The 21,092-nt window shown below is 38.7% G+C and overlaps 1 protein-coding gene across 1 annotated transcript in view; it reads left to right on the top strand.

Annotated features, from left to right (window-relative positions):
* MTHFD1L (methylenetetrahydrofolate dehydrogenase (NADP+ dependent) 1 like) overlaps positions 1-21,092 on the top strand; it is a 146,620-nt gene that overhangs the window by 28,916 nt on the left and 96,612 nt on the right. Inside the window, 7 exon segments of the mRNA XM_019290081.3 lie at positions 4,679-4,815; positions 6,059-6,105; positions 6,966-7,073; positions 7,977-8,051; positions 9,385-9,487; positions 13,690-13,766; positions 17,972-18,112. Of these exon segments, the coding sequence (XP_019145626.2) occupies positions 4,679-4,815; positions 6,059-6,105; positions 6,966-7,073; positions 7,977-8,051; positions 9,385-9,487; positions 13,690-13,766; positions 17,972-18,112 (688 nt within the window).

Here is a 21,092-nt window from a genome sequence, read left to right as displayed (position 1 = left end):
ATATTATAAAATATAATGCCACTTTTAGCAAGAAGTGTGTTGGATTTTGAATGCTGGAAAATTTAAAATCAGTACTTTTCTCCTAACATTAGTTGATTGTTCTGTGATGAACTACTTTTTCAGTAAGGTAAAAACGGAGGAAAACAAAAATCTATTTCCTTTTACTATGTCTCTTGGGCTAAAAGGTGCTTAAAAACTAAGAAAAAAGGAAAACAAAAATTAGAGGAAAGCTACAGGGAAGGATAAGAGGGGAAAATACCCCTGTGTTGATGCCCTGAATTGTCTGACAATCCAATGTAAAGTCATAGTTGAGACAGTTGTCATGTATTGGTCATGTCATTGCACAGCTCCTGACTGGGATTGTCTTGTATGAGTCTGTAGTGGGTTATGAGAGTTTGTAGTGGAGGATTCCTCAGTCTGTTCTTCAGTCATTTTAACTTCATAATCTCTGTGCTTTTGTATTTGGAAGCTCCAGTCCCGTCCAAAGGATGCCACTGCAACGTTGTCATAACCTCATCTTGATGAGGTGACAGCAATTGCAACACTTCTGTGCTCAGAACTACATTTCTGACAGTTGTAACCTAGGATGGGAGATGTACGTAGGTGGGAACTCAGGTGCCCATGGCCTCCATAGCCTGGCTTCACAGGTTTCCATGTGGGTCACAGGAATTATGAACTCATTAAAATCTTTGATCTGCTGATACCTATGAGTTGAAGGTAGGAAATTTGAAAGGGAATTGCCACATATCCAGTAAAGTTCTTGCTGGAGTCACAGCGGCTGGCGTAGCTGTGAGGAGGTTACAGCTGGTGCAGTGTGTGTCTCCCTGTTTGTTTATTTTCTCTTTGGGAGACCTCATGTAGCTTTCCCAGAGAAACAGCTCTGCTGTAAGCTAATGTGATGTATAACAAACAAACAAAAAGTCTGCATATTCTTATCTTTGTTTTGCTGGACATAAAGAGAGAAGGCTTTCCAACGTTATGGAAAACTTACTTTGCCAAGGAGCTGATGACTGCTTGGTAGGTGGCAAAGTAAGTTTTAAGGCAGAAAATTGTTGTGGGGTTTCTGTGTTTTGATTGAAAACATACTAAAGAAATTTGAAGAATAATGCAAATGGCTGTAAAAGTCTCTTGAAGTTCATTAAAATTTATTGCATTTTAAAGGAGGTTTTTCCTCAATTTTCGTAAGGTTAAAACACAGCATTGCACAATTGAGCTAAAGTTATCCATTGGCACTTGTAATTTTATACCCATGTGAGCAAGTGACCTGAGCTACAAGAGTGTAGGCTCAGTAGTGTAGCCAGCAAAAACAGCTCAGTGTCCACAAAACAGTTTAAGTGGATTATTTTATTTATAAAACCCAATCAAAGTAGAGCAGGTACAAGAGGGACGATACTTAAAATAAGCTTTTGAAAGGAAATTATTGGAATAGAATTTTCCTTTGATTTCAGGAGCTTTTTTTTCTTTTAACTAATGTTTAAAGCTGGGATTTTGGTAACTGTTGAAACTAATAAATAACTGCTTAGCTCTTGAGGTTTCCTGCCAGTTTAATCAATGAGCAGTGGTGTGTTTCTCTTCTTGCTTTCTGGAGAAAGGCCTGTCTCATGGAAAACTCCCAGTGCTTTCTGGTTCATTTTACATAGTCATTTTAGAATAGGCCAGTCGAGTTACCAGAGTGTTTTAGTAATGGGACACTTGATTGTGTGTTGTTACCTTCTGTGACAAGTAGATATTATTCTTCATGCTACCAACATGCCTTCTGGTTATGCATTTGTCAATTCCAATTTCCTCTCCTTTGCCAGATAGAAGGCTGCATCTTTGATTTTGCTGGTTTCACAGGGGTTGTAAAGAGTCCCTGTGTTGCTGTGCATGCCAGATCAGCCACCTGCCATGTTTTGAGCTGAACTGAGTAAATAACTAGGGATGGTGTCTCTGAATTCTCTTGAACCTGAACTTCATATGTCTGATGCCCAAAAATAGAGGTAGCCACCCACAGGATGCGCTACAAATGGAAATTTTTCTTTTAGTAGTGCAGCCATTGTGTGCACCGAGTTTTTGGGGTCTGTGGAAAGTTCTTTACTGGTAACTTCCAGTAAACAATTATAGGTGTTTTTTCATGGTGGAATAGTTTTCTTTTTGGTGTTTTGTTATTGCTGTTTTTTTCTTTTTGTTTTGTTGTTATTGATTGTAAATAATTGATAGCTTCAAGAGTTGTTACCTTGTTAAGTCTTTGAATGCAGTAATGCCTCAGGATTACTCATACATTCCTTAAATCTGGTTTTAATGCACAGGAATAAGAGGTTCAAGTAAATGAGATTAGGACAATAGACAAAAGTGAATTAGATAGTAGGAGAACAAGGGGTAAGGAGAAAGCATGCTAAGAATTATTTGAATGGGTTTGGGGAAACCAGTGTTAGAACAGTAGTCAGAAGGTGAAACTGGTAGTAAAAGTGAGTTAACCTGGCTCTGGTGCTCAGGAAAAAAACACATTTGTACAGAAGTGAGGATCCTGGGGCAAAAAGGAGATGAGAAAAAGAGTGGTGGGAAAAAGGGAAGTTGTCCTTGTGGCAACAGTAAAACCCTGAGGGCTCCCTGTCCTAACAATGTAGAGATTAAAAGTATCCTTTCTTCTGGGAACTGCAAACTTGAAAGTAAAAGAAATGAAGTAGCATTCTGTGCTCCTGCAGTAGATCAGAAGGAAATAAGAAGGCCTAGTATGGATAAAAAGGCGACAGGGACCAAAACTGCTTTGAGAGTAAATAAGGATATGCTCTAAATCTCCCACATTTTTTTGGCTCTGCACAGATATTTTGCTAGAATTCTGTGAATTCCTTTTTAAGTCAAAGAAGTGCCATTCTAGGGTAATGGAATAGTAAGTTATTGAGGATGTTTTAGAATCTGACGGTTGGTAAACACAATGTTATAAAATGTGGGAGAAAATTACTAAAACCAAGTGCCCAAAGTAAGTGACCTGTGGTCTCATAAGAGTAGTTCAAAGCGAAGAATTCAGGGAATCTCTTGTAGATGTGCTTAACCCCACTGATTTCACTGAAACTTTAGTTAAAAGACTACTTTTCTGAATTGGAATTTTTTTTCCTAGAACAATATAAAGATGTTAATTTGGCTTGCCTCCTATTGCCCAAATTTTCCAGACATATCTGCCCAAAGCATCTTTTTTAAAGTAAAAGCCCAGGAACTGATGATGCTGTAACAGAGAGATTTGTGAAAAGTTAATGTTTTTTCATCTATTTTATTTTGTGGGACGAAGAAGGGTTTTTGACAATGTGTGAACTGACTGAACTAAGCTGAATCCTACAATTACACTAATGTTTTTATGCCATTTGAATTGTGATCTGAGGATAGCAATATCTTGGAAAAATTACTAGTTAGGGAAGGAAGTGTTTCTAATTAGAGCTAGATGTTTCAGCTCAAGTTTTGAAGAGGTCACAGGATAAGGGTTCCCCTTTGACTAGGATCCATGTGCATGTTTGTATTTCCATGGGAATGAACATAGTTCTTAACATCAGCTTCACTAAAGTACCTCTCTGCAGGTAGAAAAGGCAGCAAAGATACAAATGGCTACACTTTGCCAAAAAGGAGGATTTGTGTGAAAGTGGTGTGAGTGGAAAAAAAGGACTGGGGCTTTCTTCTTTTGCCAATCAGAAAAAGAAATGCTGTGCCTCAAATGAATCATTTGAGTGCATTTTGGAGACATGAGATGTGTTCATACCTCAAGGAAGAAAAACCCTTGCACCCCCCCCAAACTTTTAATGTGGATCATAAACAAATGTGCTGATGTTGAAAGTAGGCAGAAGATCATTTAAGCTGAGATGTCTCTCATTCACTGAAGGCTGATGAAGTTTTCTACTTGCAAAATCAGCTGTCATTGTCCCTTTATTAAAGGGGCAAGAATAGAATCTCCTCTAGGGACAAGAATAGAGTGGAGGTTTGATTCTCTGATTTGAGTTCGGAGGCCTTTCTAAAATTCTGTCCTGTTTCAGTCATGGTCTAAATATGGGAGCTGTAGCATGAAGCTTTTGAGCTTTTGTACGGACTATGATTATCATTGTCCCTTATTGCCCTTAAATCTCCAAAACAAAAGTGTACAATAAATCATGTTCAATTGAATATACTGAATTTTGTGTCCTGTTTTATTTAAAAAGCAGTTGATCTGTCATTTTTGAGGGTTGTGATGATGTGGAAGGTGGAGAGGGGTAGTTGAGCTCTACAAACAAAAGTGTTGGTTATTTAACTTAAAATATTCTATTATTTCATTCAAAGTTTGAGCAGTGGGAATAAAAGATCTCATGCATTACTACAGAAAAATATTAATACATGCTTAGAGTATCATGATGGATGGTTTGTTAATGAAACTGGTGAGACTTTTGTGCTGTAATAAAAATGTCTAAATTCAATATATTCTTTTTAGAACTTTTGCCAAAATAATCTTCTCTTTTTCTGCTATCATAGTAAATTGCTTAAATAGAAGACACATGTATATTAGCATTCCAGCTTGAGCTAGGGGCTAACATTGTGGCAGGATTTTTGTGAAGATAAAGTAATCTTATTGAAATTTGCTGTACAAATATTCTTCATTGAAATCAAAAGCTGTAAGTTCTGATATCCTTAGCCAGGCTGACATCAGCAAAAATTTGATTAATCTTTTTTCTTGTTTTGCTAGAATAACCCCTACACCCCTAGGAGAGGGGAAAAGCACAGTCACAGTTGGTCTTGTTCAGGCACTTACTGCACACCTTAACATTAATTCCTTTGCTTGTCTGAGACAACCTTCTCAAGGACCTACTTTTGGAGTTAAAGGTACATAATATTTGCAGAATCTATGACTTTTCAGATTAAAAGGAAGTACTGCTATTTTGCTTTTTTTATTTTATTTCATTTCTTCTTTTTTAATTTCTTAATTACTTCACTCAGTGGATTGTCCCAGTGGTAGCATATTCGATGTTTTAGTACATATGTAATTAATAGATAAGGGTTTCTTGCACATGACTTTCTGTGCAAGGTTCTTGCCTATGTTCATGCATGTAACATATATTGATAATGCAGATAAAGCCTAGACATAATGAAAGGCAGAGGGATGTATTAGCCAGGAGGAATTTTGTGTGGTACACACCCTTCCAGTCACCCCTCTACTTGGAGGTTCTTTAAATGTGTTTCTAAATGTTACTATTTTATTATTCCTTGAGAAAGAGTCCATACTGGATATTTCCAGGCAATACAAGGAAGTTAGCAGTTGTGGTTCAGCTGTGTCAGCAACATAACGTTTGGCTAGGTCTGAACCTCTCTGTTCTCCTGAGCTGTCGCCTCTAATAATGGGCTGCTGCTTTTTTGCCTAGAAACTTTATAAGAGCCTGAGAGCCAGGTAAGACCCAGCCAGATTTCAAGCCCATCTTCAATTCTGATAGGAAGTAATGCAATCTTTTTTTTGCCATTTCTCAGCTGAAATTGGTGCCTAACTGGGCAAGCACTCACCATCTGCTCTGCTTTGCTTTGCTGAAGTTTAAGTTAACAAGTTTGGTTTCAGCTGGAAGGCTCCTGGTGCTTGGTGCTTCTCAGCTAAGACTGATGCGTGTGAGTGCTTTAATCCCTTCACTCAATTTGTGCATAGGCAACAGCAAGTTCCTTTGCCTGTACCATGAGAGGTAGTGGGGAAGGAGTGCTCAGGCAAGGGTGTGAAGGTTTCATTCAGAAGCAGTGCTTGCTTGTGACTGCTTTGTCTTTTCACCCAGCAGCTGCATGTGCATGACTGTGTCCTAAATCTGGGCAGGAGCAGAGGGCAGCCCTGATGCAGCCAAAGCCTGCAGCACCCATCATGTGCAGGTTTTCATTTCAGAGCAAGAATTCCCTTTTTAGTACCTGCTGAAAAAAAAGCCAGCAAGATTAAGGAAATCATGTTTATTTGGGTGCATCACTGATCTTCTAATAGAAATCAAAATGCCAAAAATGTGTCATCATTGCTGTATGTTTCACTTTGTGTGTTTGAAGATGGTTGGTTTTTTCCAAAGCTGATGGAACTGATGTGACCATGTGCTTCCCTGTGCAGGTGGAGCAGCTGGTGGTGGATACGCTCAAGTGATCCCCATGGAGGAGGTGAGACAGCCTCGACTTGCAGTCTGTGATATGGTTTAATGGGCATGATGGTATTCAGCTGAAGATTGGACTTGATGATCTTGGAGTTCTTTTCCAACCTTAATGATTCTATGATATTCCTAGTGCTTGTTTGGAAATGTGTGACAGTTTCACCCCAAGAGAGTCTAATTTAGAGCTCAGGAAAACCTCTCTGGCCAGTACTGGTGAAGAAACACCTTGACCATGCACAGCTGGTCCAAGCAGAGTTCTAGTGTCAGCCCTGAAGTGCCATTAAAACTGTCCTTCCGACTCCTTCTGTCAGACACATAAAAAATAAGAGGTATCTGTGTAACACAAGTCTTAATTTAAGATACTCATTTCAGAGTTTTCACAAAACTTTGTTCATCAGACTTTGTATCAGCAAAGTTCGTGCCTGTTAGGTTAGGGGCTGTTCTCCTGCAGTTAACAGAAAGCTGGCACACACCCCCAAAGCCAGCATACATGCTGTGCTCTGGGGCAGGTTCAGCAGTAATCCACACATCTAGTCCAGGTGAGTTAGTAACTATTAACACTAAACTGATTCAGTATTAATGATGTGGAACTATAGCCCTTGTCTTCTTATTCTTGAATCATTTAGTATGGAATGAAGATGTTCTTGCTTTGTTTGGCCACACTTAAGAGTGGTGTACCATGTACTCAGCTGAAAACAAGTCCTTCATATGTCTCAGTGTATTTTCACCTGGAAATCTTTAGCCTACCCTGACAGCTGGCTAATCAGAGCTGTAGTGTCTGAGATAGCAATGATTGCTGCTGCTAATTTGTCTTAATGAATTTAATTAAATGTTTTCTAATAAAAAGATCTTCTTGTTTCCCCCTTCTAGTTCAATCTTCATTTGACTGGAGATATTCATGCTATAACTGCTGCAAATAATTTGCTGGCTGCTGCTATTGATGCTAGGATCTTGCATGAGAATACTCAGTCTGATAAGGTGAGAATTACTTTCTCATATCCAGATGACATTTTTTCTTTTCAGCTTTTCAATAAACTGCATTTCAGAGAAAAACACATTTATCGTTCTATATTTTCACCATGTGGACAGTAACTTGCTGAAGCCATTCCATGTTCTGCTGGGAAATTTTCCTTATACAATACATTTTTCTGGCAAATAGCTATCATAAGGTAGTGTTTTAGGATAACAATCTCATGCCTGGAACATTGACAACTCTTTCAGACTGTACTAAATAGTGTAATAAAGCATGTTCTCCCTATATATAATCTTATTCTTTTCAATAATTTGTAGACTCACTTTAAAGTTACAAATTGTATTTCTGATGTGTAGTTGGGTATGATGTACCTTAAGAAGAAGGAGTTATGGGGAAAATAAACTAGATCATTGTCCCTCTGCTAAATATATTGTGACCTTAAAACAAGTCTTAACTTGGGGCTTTAAAAAGAAGGGAGAAGATTGAGGAAGGAGTCTCTTCTTTCTGTCTGCAGTATTAAAACTGAGCAGGGTTGACATATTTCCTTTGCTTGGTACATTGGTGCACAATGTACGAGTGTACATTTAGGCAAGTTTGGAAATTATAATTATAGTTTAAATACTTTGGATCTTGGTTAAAGTTTTAAAAGGTTCCCAGTTTCAAAATTAATATATATTGTTTTGGTGAAACAGAGAAAACCAGTAATTTCTGGCAACCAGATTTTAGGCTGTTAAATCATAGACATGGCTCAGAAGCCTGCCACCTTCTCAGAATTGTTTTTTAAATCTCTAACCAGAAGTCCACAACTTAGGTGGTTAGGAAATTCTTACTGAAATTAGGTGGAATAAATTTAAAACGCATTGGCTTTTTATAACTTTTTCTTTCAACTTCTTGTGTGGTTTTTCTAGTCTTTGTATAATAGGCTGGTTCCAGTAGTTAATGGCGTGAGAGGATTTTCTGCTATTCAGCTTGCCCGTCTGAGAGTAAGTTGTTAATTCAGTCTCTCCTCAATTATAGTGTCTCTTCATGAAATGTATTCTCTTACACAACTTGTTTAAAATGATTTGATGTATGGGACTGAGTTTGTATAAACCCTCATGAATATATGAAGTCTAGACTTGTTTTTTGAAAGCATCATCCTTGGAGTAATAGGATCTGGGTCTGATATTATTTTTATAACTAACATTTTTGCTATTCTTTTCTCCTGAAATAAACCAGTAATGTTTTTAAATGCTGTGTCTTTTCTGATGAAATATTAAAGTTTTTTAAATACTTTTCCAATTATGGTATAGTCACACTTGAAAGCTCACATTCTTCAGTTTTGCAATATTTTCTGATTTTGAAAGTTTAATATAGCATATATTTCTGGGGTTTTATTGATATCAGTTTGACAGTGTTCTTCCTTCAAGGGGTACATTTGTATGTTCAGTATATTTTCTCATCCCATCTTTCTTGCTGAATGCTTCCAGAAGAGCTTCCTGTGCAATTCATATATGAATTACATGTCTGGATTTGAGATTGCCACTCTGATAAAAACCTAGAGAGGAACACAGTCCATTAGTGTAGGAGAAAGATAATATGAACCCCTTAAATATGACCCTTGAGAACAGCTCCAGCTCTTCTGTGGCCAGTTTCATATTTGTTGTTGGCTTATGAGTCCTGACTGGTCATGTTTCAGTCATCAGATGGCAACAGGATTGGGGGGTAGAAAGAAGGATAAGAGGTAGTGCCAGCTTCTGTTTTGGCAGGGGGAAAAAAGAGTTCTCACAACATTTTAAGCTTTTGCACTACTCAGTTGAATGTCAGTAAACTACAATGGGGATGATGCCTGCTTGACTCTAAGGCAGAGTCAGGCTCGGAGATTGTTCCACTGGAATTCTGGAATATTTTCATTTTGTTCTTGTTTACAGTTACAGATAACAGGTTAGGGAAAGAGGGGGAGTGTTTACTTTATTCATGACATACCAACTATGTCTATATTTGAAATGGATTTCTCTCTTCACATGAGCTGCAACTGAGTAAAGAGAAGTTTGGCTTTATAACATTTATAGCATTTATAACATGAATCATAATTTCCAATATATTTGAATTATTTTGCTGTGAATTATTCTCAGTGTAATGATTCCTTATATCTAACAAGATGTCAATTGTAAAGGAATCATTATGGGATCAGGTTACATTTTTCTCAAAACAGGATTACTAAGATTGAAACTCCTCACTTACATTTGTAAGTGTGGGGTTGATAGGCCAGAGCAGCTACACCATTTGAAACAAACAAGCCATTTCATTGCACTTCTTGAACTTGTTTGTGCTTAGAGGCTGGGAATAAACAAGACTGATCCTGAGACTTTAACAGAAGAGGAGATCAGCAAATTTGTGCGCCTTGACATTGACCCATCAACCATAACATGGCAAAGAGGTATGTAGTCAGAAAGGCTCACTTCACCTTGGATTTCATCATATTTTATTTCCTAATTTGCTTAATTTTACCTGAATCAGAGCTGTTTCTGCTCGGACTGTAAGAATAACCAATTTGCAAGTGGGAAGTGTGGGTGCATAACAAATGCAGGTGCAGCATGTTGCTCTAAACTTGGTCAAGTATCTGCAATAACTCGAGACTTTGCTAAAATTCTGAAAGGTAGGTTTCTTTGACAGTTTAAATATGTCCCTGGTCTCTCTCACATTAGGTAATACCTCTTCAGACATATGAAAGTGTATTTTCTGTGCATTTTGCAAATCTTAGCCATTCTTTTCTTAACTGTGTCTGTTATGGCTCTAGATTATTTGTATTTATTCTTCTTGATTTTGGTCCCTCATCCTCCCAAGCTCAGCAGCCTGGGTAGCTCAAGAGACTTAATAGGCTTAAGGGATTATGTGTTTTTCTGATTTTTGAAGTCTCTTGAGTTGTTTGCTTCATTTGGAAAAAGAGGTGAAAGATGTGGTACTGTTGCCAAGCAAACTGATATCCACTCTGATACCCTTAGACAACTCCCCTTTGCTTTTTCCAGTTCTAGTGCTGGGTCAGATTTCAGTGTTTACCTCAATTTCTAGACCTATCTTTTTCTTCTTTAGGGAAGTAAACTCTGCATAAAGTTTTGGGCTAAATACCACTGGATTTTATTTTCTTTCTTAGTTCTCAAATACTAAAGTTATCACTGTTACATGGAATGTATTGTGATGCTTAGAAAAAAGGGTGAATCTATTGAGAAGGGAGGGGTCTTGGCCATGCTTTACTGTGCCCTTTGTGTGCATGTAATCTCAGACTTGGGGTATTTTTCTCAAGATAATTCTGTGGATGTGGCAGAAGATGTTTTTTATTAGTCACACAGTGTGTCTGGAAGAGACCTGTATTAGGATGAAGAAGTAATATAAATGTTTAGTGTAATATGACTCCTCTTTTTTATCAGCATGGGTTTGGGAGGAGGCAACATTGCTCAACAGCTGTTAACCTCAAGGGAGTTATTTAATTAATCTCAACCAATGTTAGTGAAATTTCTATTCCACACAGCTCTATATGATGTACGTACCTTAAACATTTCAGAAAAAAGCCTGAGTTTAGGAATGGTTTAGATAACTTGGAGAATGTTTTATTTAGGACTGTTTCTGCAGTCCATATGTCTAGGAAGCTTGTTACATACCAGGGAATTTGTAGGGAAGAAGAGTTAAGCTCTCAGATTTTCTGAAAATTAATTTTAGTCAGGACCTGTTTCCATAGAAGTACCACAAACTTTCAGTTCATTGTCAGCTTAAACTAACTTGAAAACGTACAATATACTGAAAAGTGGGAAAGCTTCCCTCTTCTTAGTCTTCCGCTGGTATTCAGATTCTGTTTACATCTCTAGAGGATAAGGAAGCGGATACATTAAACCTAACACTTATTTGAACCTAAACCTTAGTCAAAGGTTTACTTTGGGTGAAGGAAGAGGGATGATTTGGAGAAGGAAAAATTGGTTTTATGGCAAAACCAGTTATTCCTTATTTTATTACTACTTAGTGCAGCTATTGGAATCTTCTTGGAGAATGAGTGACCACAGTGAGAAGGTAAGTATATCTCAGTGACCAGGAGTTGCTGGGGCAGTTACAATTTCATGGTTAGGGTGTTTAGGTTACATGATTTCGTAAGGAAGGACCAGATAAAAAAGCAGCTCACTGTCCACACTGGTGGGAATGCTGGTTCCTGCCCTCAGGTGCCAGAAGTAGACTGGAAAGACATTTAGGTCTGCTTAAACTGTGTTGTGAGACTGAGCTTCCCAGGAAGAGAAGGGAGAAGTTTGTGCTGGCGGGATCAGCTTGCCATATGGCTTCACAGTGCCATATGGTACCACAGCTTGGTGCAAGGCTACAGCTTCCATGTACCAGGCTCTGTCCTGCCATTTCTGCCAGGAGTGTAGAATTTTAGAGTATGACTGTGTATATATAGAAACCAAAAAGAGTTAGCCAAATCTTTGTTGCAACATCCCTTAAATGGAATTCCTGAAGAAATTAGGGGCCTAAAGACCAAGTAGAGGGAAGAAGGTATGTGTGGTATTTATAACAGCCCCAAGAGAAATGCCCAGGAAGGGAGGAAGTGACTTAAATCTTGGTTTTCTCCCAGCTCACTCACAAGCCTGAACTGGAGTTGTGTAAGATTAAGATTCAAACTCCCTCTTGTTCTTGGGTAATTATGTCATCCTTTTCTGTGCAGACAGTTTTGTTAATCTCCAAAAGCAGCAGGAGAAGTGGAAGGAGCTGATTTCACTAACCTTGAGTACAGACAACTTCTCTGGAGGTCCCTGGATTCTCCACTTATAAATGAACAGGACTCAAATCTACCAGAAGATTGAGTTCACTGCCAAGCTACAGGCTGAACTTTTATCAAGAGTACCTTGCACCCTTTATTTTAGGGTTGGTGCAAAGTTAAGCATTTCTAGGATTACAGAGCCTGTAAGAAAGAGAGAGTCTATTTTTGCTTTCTGTAGGGGTTGATGTGCCCCCTTGTCCTATCACTGCATGCCCTTGTAAAAAGTCCCTCTCTGGACCCTTTAGGTACTGGAAGGTGCTATAGAAGGTCTCCCTGGAGCCTTCTCTTCTCCAGGCTGAGCAGCCCCAACTCTCTCAGCCTGTCTTCATAACAGAGGTGCTCCAGCCCTCTGATCATCCTCATGGCCCTCCTCTGTACAGCAAGTTCACAACCTATGTTGGGGCCCTCAGAGCTGGATGCAGCACTCCAGATGAGGTTTCACAAGAGTGAGTAGAGGGTGAGAATCACTTCCCTCAGCCTGCTGGCCATGCTGCTTTTGATGCAGCCCAGGACACAGTTGACCTTCTGGGGTGCCAGTGCACATTGCCGAGTCATACTGAGCTTCTTATTAACCAAGAGGCCCATGTCCTTCTTCCCAGGGCTGCTTTTGATTCATTCTCTGCCCAGCCTGTACTTGTGCTTGGGATTGCCCCAAACCAGGACCTTGCACTTGGCCTTGTTGAATTTCATGATTCTTGAGTGGGCCCACCTCTCAAACCTGTCCAGGTTCTTCTGGATGGCATCCCTTCTTTCCACCTAGTATGTTGACCACTGTGCACAACCTGGCATCATCAGCAAACCTGCTGACGATGCACTGAGTCCCACTGTCCATGTTTCTTACAAAGATGTTAAACAGACCAGTCCCAATACCAGGCCTCAAGAAACACCACTCATCACTGGAACACACTTGGACACTGAGCCATTGACTGCAACTCTGAGTGCAGCTGTCCAGCCGGTTACTTTCACCGAGTGGTCCATCTGTCAAATCCATGTCTTCACTTTAGAGCTGATGATGTCATGCAGGATGTCCTCCTAATGTTTCTACCCAGGAAGCATCCTGATCAGTTCTCAGCAGATGAGAGAGCTCTTTGATTATTCTCAGTCCTTCCTTTTGGCTACTACAACGGCAGGTTTGAAGTTGAGTGTTGAAAGTGCAGAACTGGAGAACTTGGCTTGTGATGTTTGTTAGAAGTCTGCAGTTCCACACATTGATTTGGTGCCCTTGCAACACCAAAAGTGTTTCCAGGTTAGAAATATGATTGTCTGAGATTGAAGTTGTGTTAAATAGCAGGTGGTTTATCTTGACAGTTGAAACAAAAAAACCGAACCAACCTTCCTTTAAATGCTGTGCAGCTGAATGTGGAGTTAGTTACGGTGATGTGTGTGGAAGATACTTGTCTGGAAGAAGCAACCTGACAACATAATCATCCTTTAAAAGAGGAACTTACCAAGTCTAACCAACATCATGCAGTCTTAAAATCAATTCTTAACAAGTCTGTGATGAAGCAGATAATTTGAAGTAGATCTGGTGCTTTGTACCTACTAAGACTGATTTTTCTCATGGAGGTAAAATACTAAGTTGTACGTTAGAGTATTAAGAATCTGTTAGCTTCAAATGCTGTTCAAATAAACTGTATTTGAGTTGTTTTGACCTGTCATCAAATGGTATCAACTAGAAGGGAGCAACCAAGTCCGTGCCAGTGCTAACAGAGAAAAGTGTGGTTATCTGGTTACACTGTTGGAGTTGAACCTTACATGTGTAAAAACAGGTATGTCTGCAAAAAACCCATCTTCCCGAGACCTTGTTAACATGTTTTGCTTTTGCTATTCCCTTATTTCAGTGGTGGATACAAATGACAGATTCCTGCGCAAAGTAACAGTTGGGCAGGCAAATACAGAGAAAGGATTTGTCCGTCAGGTATGTAAAGGCAGTTAACAGATCATATTCTGGACAGACTTTGCTTTGGAGAGGCTGGGAGAGTTTCTGCAGTTCTTTCAGTGTACTTGCAATATTGAAGTCTGTTGCTGTTGTATAGTAATCTTGCAGTGAAATTGATTGTGTTAATGAGTAACTGAATCTCAAGTTTCAGAAACAGAAACCAATGCATATTCCACAATGTGTTGAAAGCACTTAAAAAATTGCATGTATCAGAGGTTTAACACTGTCCTATGACAGGGTGCCTTTATGCCCTCATAAAGTTAATTTGTATGACTTTTAATTTTTTTTTAAATCTTTGTAACAATTTATGTAGGATACATGTAATTCAAATTACATTTAAATTTAATTTTAATTTTTTTTTTAAATAAGCTTTTTATTCAGAGTTCTCATTTCCCTGTAATGCATCTCAAATTTGAGAATCTGAAATATAAGACCTCTGAGCATGTACTTGCTTTTTTGTGTGGACTTGAAGGGATAGTTCAGCAAATAAGTATGTGCATTCTTTTCAGTGGTGTAAAAAGCTAACCTGCATTACTATATGAAAGATTCTGGAAGTTTATTAAAGAACTTGCTGATAAATTGAAAGCCAGACTTCTCCAACACCACCCGAACAAGTGTTCCTGGTGTAACGTAGGTAAATCAATTTCTGAAACAACGCAGAGTGGAACAGCAGTATCAGGAGGAGCAAACTCGTTGTGATGATGTGGTGTTGCTCCTAATTTGATGAAGATCTTGTAATATAACATTCTGGATCATTAAGTTCTGACTGTTTTTATATTTTGATGTTAACAATTCTTGTGGTAGAGAGAAGGTTCTCACACATTTTGGGAATCCTAGCTTGAATTTTTATTTATGGTTTCAGACCTCTTCTAGGCCTTATGCCTAAATAAAGAGACCAAGACATAGTGCTATGTTTTTTGCAGCAGGTAAAGCTAAGTCAGATTGGAGAGAAGAACTTCAAAGAGAAATCATAAAATCCTAGAGCAGTTTGAGTTGGAAGGGATCTTAAAGATCATCTAGTTCCAACCCCTCTGCCCTAAACAGGGATGCCTTCCACTAGAAATGCTCACTTGTTTTGGTTTTGAACACACAAAATAGAAATTTTTCTGTCTGTAGCTTACAGGAAATTCAGTATTAGCTAATATTCATTTTTGATAATGGGCTAGGACCACAAAATATTATACTTAGTATGAGTTCCTTCAACGCTTGAGACCTTTTCATATGTTTAGATTTTTTTCAGCAACTCAATGTGATTATTGGTTTTAAGCCGGGTTCTGCCAGCCTTGCTGTGTAGTATTTTACCACTGTAATTGTACTGCTGAGTTAAATGTGGGTTATTTTATTATAGAGTAGCAGTTGACAATATGGCTATCAAATGTTGCTTCTGTACTTTTCCAGTTAAAATTAATGCTTTCAATATTGAGATGTTGGACTGATGCATATCCATTCACATTTTAACATGAACTTAGTGACTCAAGAAATAGAGTTAGCAGTTAGGAAAACTCATTTCAGAGCCTAGACAGAGATCCAGAGAAAACAGGACTTCATAGTTAACAGATGCATTTTATAAATATTTGGAGTGATGTTCTAGCACTCTTAAAATCAATGACACCTGTGTAAAATGTCAGAGCACAGCAGGCACAAAAGTCTGCATTTTAATGAACAGGGATGCTGTGGTTTCTAAAGAGTATTACATGACTGATGCTCTTGATCCTGCAATTGAATCCATGTGGGTGGATCCTTTCATCAATAGAAAACTGACTTTGCAGCTAAGACTTCTGTCAGCACTTCATAGGTGTATAAAGGTTATTAGAGTTAAAATAGCACCTGCTACTACAATCTTTTGTGCCTGTTTTTTCAATTAAATTTTATATCACTCTTTGAGCATCTACCTGGGATTATTTTTCCTGTTCTTTTGGGTTTATATAGAAGCAATGATAATGAAAATGTCTTTTGTGGGTCTTCTGATAAGCATTCTGATAGATTAGAAGTATTTTACCATATGGATTGGACATGGATTTCTCAGGCTTATTTCTCATCTTACATATGCTGCAGTGACTTACTGAGGACATTCTCAAATTCAGAGAAGATAGTGGTATCCATGTCATCACAACACTAACAAAGTTCATTGCATATAGAACTGCTTCCAAAGGATACAGAAAATCTGTTTTGTAATTTCAGCATTTCACTTGAATCCCTATGCCGAAAATCTCAGTTACAGAATAATTTTTCTTTTTGGTGGTATGTATGACTCCCTGCCTGTACCCAAAGCAGAAAAGTGCTCAGGTGTCTTCAGAAGTTTTGACTAAACATGTGGGTACATAGAGGTCAGCCTGAATAAGGCTGCTCTGGACTGTAGCTGTCAAAATCTAAAAGCAGGAACATGGGTTAAAAAAGGGCAGAAGCTCTTAAAAGTACTGGGCAAATGCACAAGAGTGGTGGGGTGTATGTTCTATGTAGATGCTTCTTAAAAACAGACAAAGCTCTCAATTTCAACAGATTCCTCTGGTATTAGTATGGGATACATCTGCTAGAGGTCTGATAGAAACAGTCCTGGGGCTTTTTTCTTACATGGATAGCAGTAGGATGTAGTTACTAAACTTTATGTAGACATTAATTGCTGGAGATGGAGAGATTACTAAAGAAATTGCAGTTCTTGATCACTGCCAACATTGCATTCCTATCACATAATACATTAGGGGCTTTTCTTTTCTTCTCTGTTTATGTTCTGACAGCATGTGGCCTGAGTTTTACTAATAGTGAATTAGTACAAATACTACTAATCTATACAGCAAGCTCTTAAAGAGAAGTAAAAACTATTACTTACATTGTGCTGAAACGCTGTTTCTAAAAGAATGATAGAACTGATGCCACATATAGTTCTTGGTGCTTTTTGACTTACATATTTGTTCATTTAGGAAAAAAAAGGGGCAGAGATGTATTTTACGTTTTCAGAGGTCAAGCACAAGACCTAACAGCATAGACTCTAAATTTTGAGCTTAAGTAGAAAAAGAATGATCAAATGTAGCAAGAATGTTTTTGAAACCAGAATAAAAAGCTGTTGGAGATTGTTACAGAAAAAAAAAATTAAAAAAAACCCTCCACAATGCTGTGTTCTTTTGCTCAGGCCAGTAAAACTCAAAAAACATCTGGTGATTTTCTGTTTCTGCCACAGAAAAAAAATTCTTGGTCCTTCAGGGAGCATCTCTAAGGATAATGTGAGCTAAGGGGGGGCCAAGCAGTCTGCAATGCTGGTCCTCAAATAACTGTAGCGTAATGGAGAATATTAATGAGGGAATATAAGGTGTTTGAAGTTCACAGAATCATACAATATCCTGAGTTGAAAGGGATGCATCAAAGTCTGTCTCTTGGCCCTGCACAGCACCATCCCCCGAGTCACACCATGTGCCTGAGAGCATTGTCCAAACACTTCTTGAACTCAGACAGGCTTGGTGCTGTGACCACTTCCCTGGGGAGCCTGTTCCAGTGTCCAGCCACCCTCTGGGTGAAAAACCTTTTTCCAACCTAAACTTCCCCTGGCAGAACTTCAGGCCATTCCCTTGGGCCCTTCTCACCACAGAGAAGAGATCATTTTATGCCCCTCCTCTTCCCCTCACAAGGAAGTGTAGACTGCAATGAGGTCTCCTCTCAGTCTCCTCTTCTCCAGGCCAAACAGACCAAGTGACCTCAGCTATTCCTCATATGGTGTCCCCTCAAGGTCCATCACCATTTTTATAGCCCTCCTTCGGATGCTTTCCACTATTTTTATGTCTTTCTTGTATCATGGCCCCAAAACTGCCCCCAGCACTCGAGGCGAGGCTGTCCCAGTGCAGAGCAGAGTGGGACAATCCCCTCCCTTGCCCGGCTGGCGATGCTGTGCCTGATGTTCCCCAGGACACGCTTGGCTCTCCTGGCTGCCAGGGCACTGCTGGCTCATGTTCAACTTGCCATTGATCAGGAGCCCCAGGTCCCTCTCCACAGCTCTGCTTTCCAGCAGCTCATTGCCCAATCTGTACGTACAAGTTACTCTAGTTTTGCGTAATCTCAAAAGCTGTAGGTTACCATTTAGAACTTGTTTGAATTCCAGTGTGAAATTTATCTTTCCTGTGTTTATTCCTGATAATCACCTATGAGTATTTCAGCTGACTTTGATTTGGTTCATGATTCTCATTTCTACTTTACAGGCTCAGTTTGATATTGCTGTTGCGAGTGAAATTATGGCCATCCTGGCACTTACCACCAGCCTTCAAGATATGAAAGAAAGACTGGGGAAAATGGTGGTGGCTAATGACAAGAAAGGAGAACCAGTAACAGCAGAGGATTTGGTATGTTCAGTGCTGTAGAGACCTGTGAATAACCTCAGACATGTCTGTTTTGCCTCTTGAAGCATTAGAAAGGCAGGTGCATGCCAAGGATTTTGCTTTGAACAGCACAGTCAGATATCAAAGAAAGATCATCTTCTGGGCCAAAACCTGCTTGAGAATGAGAACAAGATGTAGAACTCATTTCTTCAACTCTGGTAACATCTGGTTCAGGAAGCCTCTGGTCTCCATAACCTACTTGGATCATTTTCTGCAGTTCTTAAGGCAAACAAATTCGGTGCTGGAGGGAGTCAAAGTGCGGACTCTTATTTGAGAGAGCTGGTAATGTTTGCTACTGTACTGAGTCTGCTCAGATGTTACTATGATAGTTACCACATGAATGCCTCTTCCACTGAATCAGAATGGAAACAAGCTGTTCTTAATTCAAAGGTTGCTGATAGTGCGTGGGACAGGGTTATCTGTCTTTTTTTTTTTTTCTTTACCTTGACTAGTTGCTGTTTTCTTATTCCCTACTTTAGCTTCTGAAAAAAAATCAGTGTGTTTTTTCTTTAAATCCCATTCTATCCCTTGTATCCAGGCTGTGAGTTGTTGAACACTGGTTGGAAGGTCACATGTGGTTGTGTATGGCAGGTTCTGGTGCAGCCAGAAGCTACCAGTTGACATTTGTAATCAGCTGCATGCCAGGAGTAGTCTAATGCCAGCCCACTGGTGATGGCTGCCTGTATCACAGAGGCTCTGTATGTTTTCTCCTGTTTCTCCCTGTTCTGTGAACATCTGCTCAAACTTACTGAGTATTGAATGAGTAAAGCAATGAGTGTCCTGCCTTGTCAGCAAAGATAGCAAATCTGCAAGTCAGGGACACCTTCATAGGCTTAGTGGATTCCAGTTTAATAAAGAAAAGAAAACATATCTAGTGTGCCTGGATTTAAGAATGAAATTAAGATAAGGTTAAAAATTTCTTAATACAGTCATCATTACAATTCAAAGTAAGTCATCTACTCCCAATTATGCAAGAGACATGAAAAACTGCATTCAGTATTCCAGCTGTTGAAGTTGTGCTTTTGCTTTTCAATTGTATAACTTTGTCTTGGCCAAATGGAGGGGAATGTGGAATAAGTTACATTATAAGGCATATGCAAAATCTTTAAAATTATTTAGTGTTAGAATTAAAACTGCATTTGAAATACATGATTTTAATTTTGACGCTACTTTTGTATGAAGGTACTTTAATTTATTAACATTGCAAAATATTTGACCTGCTAACCACTTAATGCTAATCAGCTTGATGAATGAAGGAAATGGCTTTTCCATAGGGGCAAAAGAATTTTAGAACTTTTACACTGTGTTCCTAAAATGAAAGTTGTGCTCAGCAAAATGTCTGTTACTAATTCAGTTTTCTTTGTCCTTTTTAAAAACAAACTTCCTATGCTTAGTGTCTCAATCATTTGATAGTGTTGCTTGTACTGAACATATGTTTCTAGTTGTTCTTTAAAGCAGTGTTTTGTATTATACAAAAGAAAAACCGCCCAGAAAGAAAAAATCATCACAGTCTGAAGGACATGTGTTATGAGTATCTGCAGCTATGCTGCTGCATTCTTTTTCTTCTGGAGGTTCTCCATACCATGCACAGGAAAGACTTGTGTGCATGTCATGACTGGGAGGTGCAGAAACTCTTACCTCTTTTGTTGTGCAGTGTGTTAAAAATGAGTATGGGAACTATGGGAGTAAGCAGAATATGATTTTGTGGTTAAGGATGTAAAGCATCTCTTTGAAGCGTTCTATTCCTATGGTTTTGCAAAACTTACATGTGGTGCTCTGTCCACACAAACTGATTCTTACAGCACATAAGGAGTTATGCATTCCTCAGCTGGTTTAATACTAAGGAGCTAAACAACTGAAATTTATGGAAAGAGTGAAACACCATCAAGAACTTTGAACCAGGAGAAATTATTTTCTGTTGTCTCAGGCTGAGCATCCAAAATTGGTGAATATCTTTGATTCAGAACAGATTCAGTGTACAGGTTTCTCTTCTGAAGAATGGGAGCAATTGTTCATTTCTGAAGACTTACTAATATCAGTGAAGAAGTCAGATGCTGTGGTGTTGGGATTTTAAAAATGTCAAAAGAAATTAGTGGGGTATCAAATTAAATGCTGCTTACTTTGTACAAGGAGAGAGAGCTTATGAATAACCATACTGCACTGGTGAAAATGTACTGTATAAAGTTGAATCCTCTGGAAACAACAGCAGGAGAAGTATAACCGAAGACAATAACAAGTCATAATTCATGTGGACAAAGAAGACAAATTTCTGTTCTATCATGTAGCATTTCATTTCTGTGGCTGGTTTCTTCCCACAGGTGGTCAGTCTGTTTGAACAGCCTGCAACTAAACCTACTGTTTCTAGAGTTTAAATGCAGTCTCTACTCTTCCCCTGCAGCTTGTGCTGCCTGTGTTGATACAATCCAAGGATTAGATCTTGAGAAAATTTTCTCACACGTCAAGAGGTTCTATGTGAAGCCATTCTCCTCCTGAATTTTCATCCTCCTTTCAAGTCAGGGTCAGGGAAGAGGTAAAGCTCTGTAGTTCAGAAAGGAAGGATCTCAAGACAGCTGAACAAAGGAAAAACACTGTACAAGATTTTAGAATGCTCTCAATCCAGATTCAATAATTTTGACTTTTATTTTTGTAAAACAAAATCCAGTTTAAAAGCTTGAATCTGTCATAGTCCATTGACATGGAACATTTTAGCCAAAAGAACTGCAATTGCATATAGTTCTAAAAAACTTTAAAGGCAACTTTATCATGAGAAATACCACACAACCTGAATAATGGGTCAATTCTACCTATCATTGAAAAAATTTCTGGGGTTCATGTTTATATCCTACACAAATTGAATTTATGCAAGTTTAAATGTTTAGACAGTAATCTTTAGTTCTTTAAAATCTATGTGAACCAAAACCACTAAACCTTTCTCTGTGATTTG

The sequence above is a fragment of the Corvus cornix genome, chromosome 3 (assembly GCF_000738735.6).
Source record: "Corvus cornix cornix isolate S_Up_H32 chromosome 3, ASM73873v5, whole genome shotgun sequence".
In the NCBI taxonomy this organism is placed as follows: Eukaryota; Metazoa; Chordata; class Aves; order Passeriformes; family Corvidae; genus Corvus; species Corvus cornix.
The sequence above is the reverse complement of the archived record's forward strand: the minus strand, read 5'-3'. Positions and strand labels throughout refer to the sequence as shown.